The following is a 9,343-nucleotide window of genomic DNA, read 5'->3' as shown; positions in this document are numbered from 1 at the left end:
TGAAATATACAGCTCTGGCAAAAATTAAGAGACCACCACATCAAAACCCTGTCATGGCCAGCCCGATCTCCACACCTGAACCCCATTGGAAACCTCTGGAATGTAATCAAGAGGATGATGGATAGTCACAAGCCATCAAACAAAGAAGAACTGCTTACATTTTTGCGCCAGAAGCAAGTGTGAAAGACTGGTGGAAAGCATGCCAAGACACATGAAAGCTGTGATTAAAAATCATGGTTATTCCACAAAATATTGATTTCTGAACTCTTCCTGAGTTAAAACATTAGTATTGTTGTTTCTAAATGATTAACTTGTTTTCTTTGCATTATTTGAGGTCTGAAAGCACTTTAAAAAAAAAAAAAAAAAAAATTATTTTGACCATTTCTCCTTTTCAGAAAAAAAAAAAAAAAATATTGCTTGGAAATTCGGAGACATGTTGTCAGAAGTTTATAGAATAAATGAACAATTTACATTTTACTCAAAAATATACCTATAAAGAGAAAAATCAGACAAACTGAACATTTTGCAGTGGTCTCTTCATTTTTGCCAGAGCTGTATAAACACTTATTCTCCTAGTTGGACTTTGCACATATCCAGCGTCTCATCTAACACTGCTTTAAACTATTGCAGGTGAAGCAGAGTTCTCTGCTGATCTTTCTAGGCTTGCAAACCACAATTTTCATGAAGTAGCGGTCATACAAAAAGATTTGTTACAAAAGCTCGAATCCATAGGGCAAGATGACAGATCTGGCTTGTATGTCAGTTCTTATTAAAAATCCACATCATCAGAGTCTGCGGACGCGCCGGAGCTTTTAGAATCGTCATTATTCTGGTTCCAGACGAAACGGTAATTGTCCTCTAGTTGCTGCTGTCGCTTCTCTTCTTTGTGCGCATCTTCTGACCCCTGTATCTAGAACAACCAAACAAACACTGAGGTATACGCACTGCAGAGCTGATTTTTAGAGGAAAAAACAAAACAACTTTAAAATAATTATTAATGTAAGAATGTACTGAAAATTATCACTGCAGAGGCCACATTTACATATGTTGACAGATTTTGGAAATTGTGTGTTTCACCAGTTCAAGACAGGGGCGTTGACTGAGCACTTTTTTGTGTTTTTTTTTTTTTTTTTTTTTCAGAAAGAGCTATACATTTTTCTCTCGTGCGGAGAGACAATTGGTTCTGGTGACTTTCATGAGACATGGGTAATAATTTGTTATGTCACTGACATATTCTGCTTTCTGGCAAAGCACCAAATAGATGTGCCTTTTCTGGGCTGCTATTTTTAGGCTGGGGGAGGGGGGGGGGGTCAATATCAATGGCGCCTTACCAGCGTGAGAATACCAGCCTCCCAGCTGTTAGCTTTAGCAAGGCTGGTTGTCAAAAATGGGGGGGGGGGGGGGGAACCCCATGCCATTTCAATTATTTTTTAAAATTAATAAATAAAATAAAACAGCGTGGGGACCCCTCTATTCTTGATAACCAACCATGCTGCAGCCCCCAGCTGTGAGTTTTGCCTGGCTGGTTATAGAAAATACAGGGGAACCCACGCTGTTTTTTTTTTATATATTTATGGCATCCCTCCCTGCCCAGGAGCTGTGCTATGATCAGACCATGTCCCTGCATGATGAGACACAGCTATTACACAGCACACAGCAGGGGCACATTTAGAAGATCTCAGCACAGGAACATTTTTTTTTTAAACCCTTACATGACATATGCCGTCCATGTACTGTGCATGTCATGTCTCTCCCATTGATGGGGGCTTCGGCAATGAGCCCACATCTTTCCCGGCACGGTGGCGCACATCTTGGAGGAAGAAATGTTTTTTCTTCTCTAGCAAGATGGTGCCGCCGGCGCCTGCACAATAGCAGCTATCGGATCACCTCTAAATACACTAATAGTTGCAGAAGCGGTTTTTTTTTTTTTAGGAGTATGTATATAAATATTGGACACTGTTAAAATGCTCGTGAATAGGGACCCGTTGTGCTCCATGTAAACTAGGGGGCAGGTCACAGACCGGTCAGCAGTCTGCAATATGAATAGCTAATCAGAGCACCACCTGAAGACCCCACCACAGGCCGCCCCCGATGCACGAGCATAGCATTAACTCAAAACCGAAAATAAAGATTACACAACAACTACAAGACGGATTTCATCAACCAGGTATCATTTTAATCAGTATAACGGCGCCGACCTGACACTGTCTGTAGGTTACTGTGCACAATCCTGCCAACAGGTTCCCTTTAACATGATCGTGCCGGAAGAGCATCACTAATCCCGCCAATCTGTGCCAGTGTCCCATAACCTCGGGTCGCCATGACAACCCAGGGTCTGCAGAAGACCCCTGTAGTTGTCATTGCTGGATTGCTATGAGCGCCACCCAGTGTTCGGCGCTCATAGCTGCCGAACATTTCTGCTATATACAGCAGGGTGTAACACAAGCGATCGGATGATCACAGCTTCAGGTCTCCCATGGAGACTATTGAAGAAAGTGTAAAGTAAAAAGAAAATGGTTTGGAAAAATATATAAAAAAAATAAAAATTTTATAGTTCAAATCACCCCCCATTGGCCCCATCCAAAATAAAAAAAAATTAACAGATTTGGTATCGCCATGTTCAGAATCACCTGATCTACCAAGATACTAAAAAAATCCAAATCGGTAAACGCAGTGAAAACAAAAAAAAAAAAAAAAAAGGCAAAAACGCCAGAATTACGGTTAATTGGTCACTGCAACACAGCAAAAAAAGGGCGATCAAAAGATTGTATCCGCACCAAAATGGTATCAATAAAAACGCCACCGAGCCCCAGACCCCAAAAAAATAAGACGCTACGGGACTTGGAAAATGGCGCAATTTATTTTATTTATTTTTTTTAACAAACTTTGGATTTTTTTTCCACCACCTAAATAAAAAACAACCTATACAGGTTTGGTATCTACGAGCTAGTAATGACCTGGAGAATCATGATGGAAGGTCAATTTTAGCATTTGGTGATCATGGTAGAAAAAAAACAAAAAAAAAAAACCCAAACAGTAGTGGAATTGCAATTTGTTTTGCAATTTCACCGCACTTGGAAATTCCCCCCCCCCCATTTTCAATTACACGATATGGTAAAACCAATGGTGTCGTTCAAAAGTACAACTCATCCAGCAAAAAATAAGCCCTCACACGGCCATATTGACGGAAAAATAAAAAAAGTTATGGCTTTGGAAAGAAAAAAAAAAAACAAAAAAAAAAAAACTCAAAAACAAAAAATGGGCAGCGGCATGAAGGGGTTAAAACACATCCAATTGTGGAAATTATTATTATTCCAAGAGCCAATGATTAAAATGACCTTTGTTCATGGGAAAACCCCTTTAAGTCCTTAGGCCAGCAAAGACTTTTCATATGTAGGTCCATCTTTACTAAAGAATTTCTTCCGACTTGTTATTAACCCCTTCATGACCACAGCTTTTTTTTATTTTTGCGTTCTCGTTTTTCGCTCCCCTCTTTCCCAGAGCCATAACTTTTTTATTTTTCCATCAATATGGCCATGTGAGGGCTTGTTTTTTGCGGAACTAGTTGTACTTTTGAACGACATCATTGGTTTTACCATGTCTTGTACTAGAAAACGGGAAAGAAATTCCAAGTGCGGTGAAATTGCAGAAAAAGTGCAGTCCCACACTTGTTTTTTGTTTGGCTTTTTTGCGAGGTTCACTAAATGCTAAAAGTGACCTGATATTATGATTCTCCAGGTCATTACGAGTTCATAGACACCAAACATGTCTGGGTTATTTTTTATCCAAGTGGTAAAAAAAATTCCAAACTTTGCTTAAAAAAAAAAAAAAAATTGTGCCATTTTCCGATACCCGTAGCGTCTCCATTTTTTGTGATCTGGGGTTGAGTGAGGGCTTATTTTTTACACGCCGAGCTGACGTTTTTAACTATTTTGCGTTCTTTTGATCACCCGTCATTGCATATCAATGCAATGTCGCGGTGACCAAAAAAATAATTCTGGAGTTTCTGTTTTGTTTCCTCGCTACGCTGTTTAGCGATCAGGTTAATCTTTTCTTTTTTATTGATAGACTGGGCGATTCTGAACACGGCGATACCAAATATGTGTAGGTTTGATTTTTTTTAATTGTTTTATTTTGAATGGGGTGAAAGGGGGGTGTGATTTAAACTTTATTTTTTTTCACATTTTGTTTAAACTTTTTTTTTTTTTTTTTTTTTTTTAAACTTCTGCCATGCTTCAATAGCCTCCCATGCTAGAAGCTAGCACAACTTAATTGGGTCTGCTACATAGGAACGATCTGAGCTTCGCTCCTATGTAGTAGATTTACTGCATTCCTATGAGCTCCAACCACAGGGTGGCGCTCACAGCAATCCGGCATCAACAACCATAGAGGTCTCAAGGAGACTTCTGGTTGTTATGCCGACGCATCGCTGATCCCCGATCATGTGATGGGGGTCAGGGATGCGTTCATTTCTGGCCCGATGGCCGGAAGCGGTAGTTAAATGCCGCTGCCAGCATTTGACAGTGGCATTTAACTAGTTAATAGCGACAGGCGGATCGCGATTCCACCCGCCGCTATTGCGGGCACATGTCAGCTGTTCAAAACAGCTGACATGTCCCGGCTTTGATGCGTGCATCAAAGCGGGGGTTCTGACCTCAGATGTACTATCTAGTGATGATGAGCGAGTGTACTCGTTGCTCGGGTTTTCCCAAGCACGCTCAGGTGGTCTTTGAGTATTTATGACTGCTTGGAGATTTAGTTTTCCTTACCTCAGCTGGAGGATTTATGGCTGTTACCCAGCCTGAGTACATGTGGGGGTTGCCTGATTGCTAGGGAATCCCCACATATAATCAAGCTGTCTAGTAGCCGCAAATCATCTAGCTGCAGCAAGGAAAACTAAATCTCCGAGCAGTAATAAATACTCTGAGATCACCCGAGCGTGCTTGGGAAAACCCGAGCAACGAGTACACTCGCTCATCACTAGTACTATTCCGTCCGAGGTCGGAAAGGGGTTAAAGACGATCACCAAAAATTGTTGTTTTTTTTTTGTAAAAAAAAAAAAAAAAAATTCTAAATATAATTCATAAAAAAAAAAATCAGTGAGAAAAGGCCTTTACTAAAGTGGAACAAATATGCAAATTATATGCCAATCCGACACTTTCACTGCACAGCAGGGTAGTGAGGTATCAGTGTTATGGAGTGCGGGATCACAACTCCTGGGGACACACTGCTGCCTGTCTGCCGCTTCACCATCTATCATTGTCACACTGGTCTGTGATTGGAGGGAAACAGCTCTTATCAGAGCAAAGACCAGTGTGATGGTGATAGACAGAGAAGCTGCCGACAGGCAGAGATCACTGTAATCTACATATCGCTGTATCAATGTCCCCAGGAGCCGCTTATATAATACTAGATGGTGGCCCGATTCTAACGCATCGGGTATTCTAGAATATGGATGGATGGATGGATGGATGGATGGATGGATGGATGGATGGATGTATGTATGTATGTATGTATGTATGTACGTACGTTGCGCTGTGAGTGGGGGTTAAATTCCGCGCCAATATCGCTGATTGGTCACGCCTGGCTGGCCGATCAGCAAAGCGTGGTTCACATCTGGCGCCATTTCACGGCCGGACTGTGCCCGTCTCTGATTGTCACGGAAATCCTATGTCGCTGATTGATCAGCGACTTGGGATTTCCGTGACAGACAGACAAACAGACAGACAAAAGTGCCCCTTAGACGATAGAGATATATGTATATATTTCTTGGACTCTTGTCACTAAGCAGTGATATCTTGCGATAACTTATGACTAGTGATGAGCGAGTATACTCGTTGCTCAGGTTTTCCCCAGCACGCTCGGGTGGTCTCCGAGTATTTGTTAGTGCTCGCAGATTTAGTTTTCATCCCGACAGCTGCATGATTTACAGCTATTAGCCAGCATAAGTACATGAGGGGGTTGCCTGGTTACTAGGGAATCCCCAGATGTAATCAAGCTGGCTAGTAGCTGTAAATCATTCAGCTGCCGGGATGAAAACTAAATCTGCGAGCACTAACAAATACTCGGAGGTCACCCGAGCGTGCTGGGGAAAACCTGAGCAACAAGTATACTCGCTCATCACTACTTGTGACATCTCAGTGAGAGACCAGCAGGCGTCATCATACGAGCGGTTCCAGAAGACATCTCTGCACTTATTCAGATGACCGATCATTGTCGCTCCAGCAGCCATAAGTCTATTATCACACTTGTCCCTGCCTATCATCAGCTTCATTAGCCATCTCCACCACACCGGTCTTACTGGAGTGTTTTCACACCGATCACATACAAACCGGAGTGACAACGATAGATAGTGACAGAAGACTTTTCCCTGCGTGTGACAATAAAGCAGCACTGTGGCCCTGGGAGCAGCATTGTTCTGGCCTCTCTGTCTGCGCTTGCACATTATAAGCATGTGTGGGGCAGCGGGATAATTGAAAAGCCGTGCATTTAGCTATATAGAGAGATACTAACTTTCAAAGCAGTCAAGTCTATCTAAAATAAGTAAACACCCATATAATTAAAGTTTTTATCTTTAAATAAATCTAGATTTTTGGTGATCGCTCGTCTTTACAGTATCTCTTATGTGTTAAAAATATACTGCATATCAATGACACATATGAGTGAAATACATACCAATATATTTAAAAAAATATCTTTCAAGTTCCTGGTGTCCTCCTCTGAAAGCCAGTGTCCATCATCATCGTCACCAAACCTCCCGGTAAGTATCTTGATCTCTATTTTACCTGGTTGAGAAGAAAAATAAAAAACACAATTGCAGCTTACATTTAGACACTTGGGAGGGGGGCAGAAAGAAGTCTGGTCAGTCTTTCTACTTGTATTCATAGTCTGCCACTCCAAAGTCAGTCCTGCTGTACAGGCACAGTGCCCCCTGCAGTGTAGTGCCCAATCACATGAGCACAGTGCCCCCTGCAGTGTAGTGCCCAATCACATGAGCACAGTGCCCCCTGCAGTGTAGTGCCCAATCACATGAGCACAGTGCCCCCTGCAGTGTAGTGCCCAATCACATGAGCACAGTGCCCCCTGCAGTGTAGTGCCCAATCACATGAGCACAGTGCCCCCTGCAGTGTAGTGCCCAATCACATGAGCACAGTGCCCCCTGCAGTGTAGTGCCCAATCACATGAGCACAGTGCCCCCTGCAGTGTAGTGCCCAATCACATGAGCACAGTGCCCCCTGCAGTGTAGTGCCCAATCACATGAGCACAGTGCCCCCTGCAGTGTAGTGCCCAATCACATGAGCACAGTGCCCCCTGCAGTGTAGTGCCCAATCACATGAGCACAGTGCCCCCTGCAGTGAAGTGCCCAATCACATGAGCACAGTGCCCCCTGCAGTGAAGTGCCCAATCACATGAGCACAGTGCCCCCTGCAGTGTAGTGCCAAATCACATGGGCACAGTGCCCCCTGCAGTGAAGTGCCCAATCACATGAGCCCAGTATACAGTGTCCTACAATGTCCTCAAGACTTAGGATAAAAGCACAGGACAGGATGCAGCCAATCTCTACCACAAATTATGTCGCTAGGTGACATCCATTAAGGGTATGTGCACACGTCAGGATTTCTTGCAGAAATTTTCCTGAAAAAAAACAACGGACATTTCTGCCAGAAAACCGCATGCGTTTTTTTCGCGTTTTTTTTCATGCAGAATTTCACTGTACCGTGCGACTTTCTTACGGTTTTAATTAAAGCAATTTTAAAGCCTCTTAGTGACGGAGCCAATTTTGACCCTAATGACCAGGCCAAATTTTACAATTCTGAGCAACATCACTTTATGTGGATATAACTCTGGAATGCTCCAACGTGTCCCACTGATTCGGAGACTTTTTTCGTGACACATTGTATTTAAGGATAGTGGTTAAGTTTCTTCAATATGATTTGCGTCTATTTGCGGAAAAAAAACGGACATTTGGCAAAAATTTTGCAATTTTTATGCCCTAAAATCAAGAGAATTAGGTCACACAAAATAGTCAATGAATAACATTTCCCACATGTCTACTTTACATCAGTACAAATTTTCAAACAATTATGTTTGTTAGGAAGTTAGAAGGGTTAAAAGTTGACCAGCGATTTCTAATTTTTCCAACAAAATTTACAAAATTTTTTTTTTTTTTTTCAATTTTAGGGACCACATCACATTTGAAGTGACTTTCAATTTTTAATTATTGATCAGACTTGGAAATGCTATGAATTTTTGTAATATGTTGTAATATGCATTCTTACTTTGCCTCCTCTCCCAAACACAATGCTTCAATCCTGTTGCAACCGCCCAGTTTAAATGGGCTTTCTGACAAAAAGTACATTTTAATAACTAGATCTTGTAATAAGTTCCACAAATAGATGTATAAAAAAAAAAGGTTCCTGTGCTGAGATAATCTTATACGTGCCCCTGCTGTGTACTGTATAATGACTGTTCAGGAACATGGTCTGATCATGCCACATCTCCTGGGAAGGGGAGGACACAAAAGAGTAAACAGACATTACAGCAGGGGATCACAGTTGATGCTTTCTATGAGATACAGCATGTTTTTCAATAGACCGGGAAATGTTTCATCTCACAGCAAAAAAAAAAAAAAAAAAATCATCTGTGATCCCATGCTGCCCCTGTCTGTATACTCCATTTTGATTCCACTGGCCAGGAGCTGTGGTATGATCAGACCATGTTCCTGTACACGCAGACACAGTCATTACACAGCAGGGGCACATTTATAAGATTATCTCAGCACAGGCACATTTTTTTTTCTTTTTTTATTAACATACATCCAATTGTGGAAATTATTTTTGATCTCTAATCTGGTCCTTAAAGTATACTTTCTCTATCACTTCGTTGGGGGACACAGGAAGCAATGGGTGCATGCTGTTCCCACTAGGAGGCTGACATTATGCACAAAAAAAAAAAAAAAAAAAGCTCCTCCTGAGCAGTATATACCCACCAACTGGCACTAAGTTAATCAGTTTAGCCTTAATGTCAGTAGCAGGTGGACACGGGTCTTTCGCTAGTCCCATATCAGCCTCGGTTTTCGTAATTTTTCAGTAAGGATTTCCCTTTTGTCAATAGGTTTCCTCTTCTATCTCTTGTAGGGATACAGTGTGAACAGTCATTCTGTAAGTCCCACTTATACACCGTGAATATGGGTGGACTGACACCCCGAATCCTCATCTGTCCATCAGGCAGAACCCAGTCACCAACACATCAAGAGTGTTCAGAAGATGGGTCCTGGCCCCGTCCTCTCCTGCCCGCTCGCCCACCAGAGCCTGACGGCATTAGGAGGTACAGACATCCCGCA

General features: G+C 42.1%; 1 protein-coding gene across 5 annotated transcripts in view; it reads right to left on the bottom strand.

The window, feature by feature from the left end:
* Positions 1–632: 632 nt before the first annotated feature.
* Positions 633–9,343, bottom strand: part of OS9 (OS9 endoplasmic reticulum lectin) — a 108,665-nt gene continuing 99,954 nt past the window's right edge. For 3 of the 5 annotated variants that reach the window (XM_077297775.1, XM_077297771.1, XM_077297774.1), the window contains 2 exons: positions 6,676–6,785; positions 633–910 (listed from right to left, as the gene is read on the bottom strand). In XM_077297775.1, the coding sequence (XP_077153890.1) occupies positions 770–910; positions 6,676–6,785 (251 nt within the window). In that variant the 3' untranslated portion in view covers positions 633–769. The remainder of the gene's footprint in view (positions 911–6,675; positions 6,786–9,343) is intronic. The other 2 variants (XM_077297776.1, XM_077297772.1) reach the window with 1 other exon arrangement.

The sequence above is a fragment of the Ranitomeya variabilis genome, chromosome 3 (assembly GCF_051348905.1).
Source record: "Ranitomeya variabilis isolate aRanVar5 chromosome 3, aRanVar5.hap1, whole genome shotgun sequence".
NCBI lineage: Eukaryota > Metazoa > Chordata > Amphibia > Anura > Dendrobatidae > Ranitomeya > Ranitomeya variabilis.
This window is presented reverse-complemented; position numbering and strand designations above follow the sequence as displayed.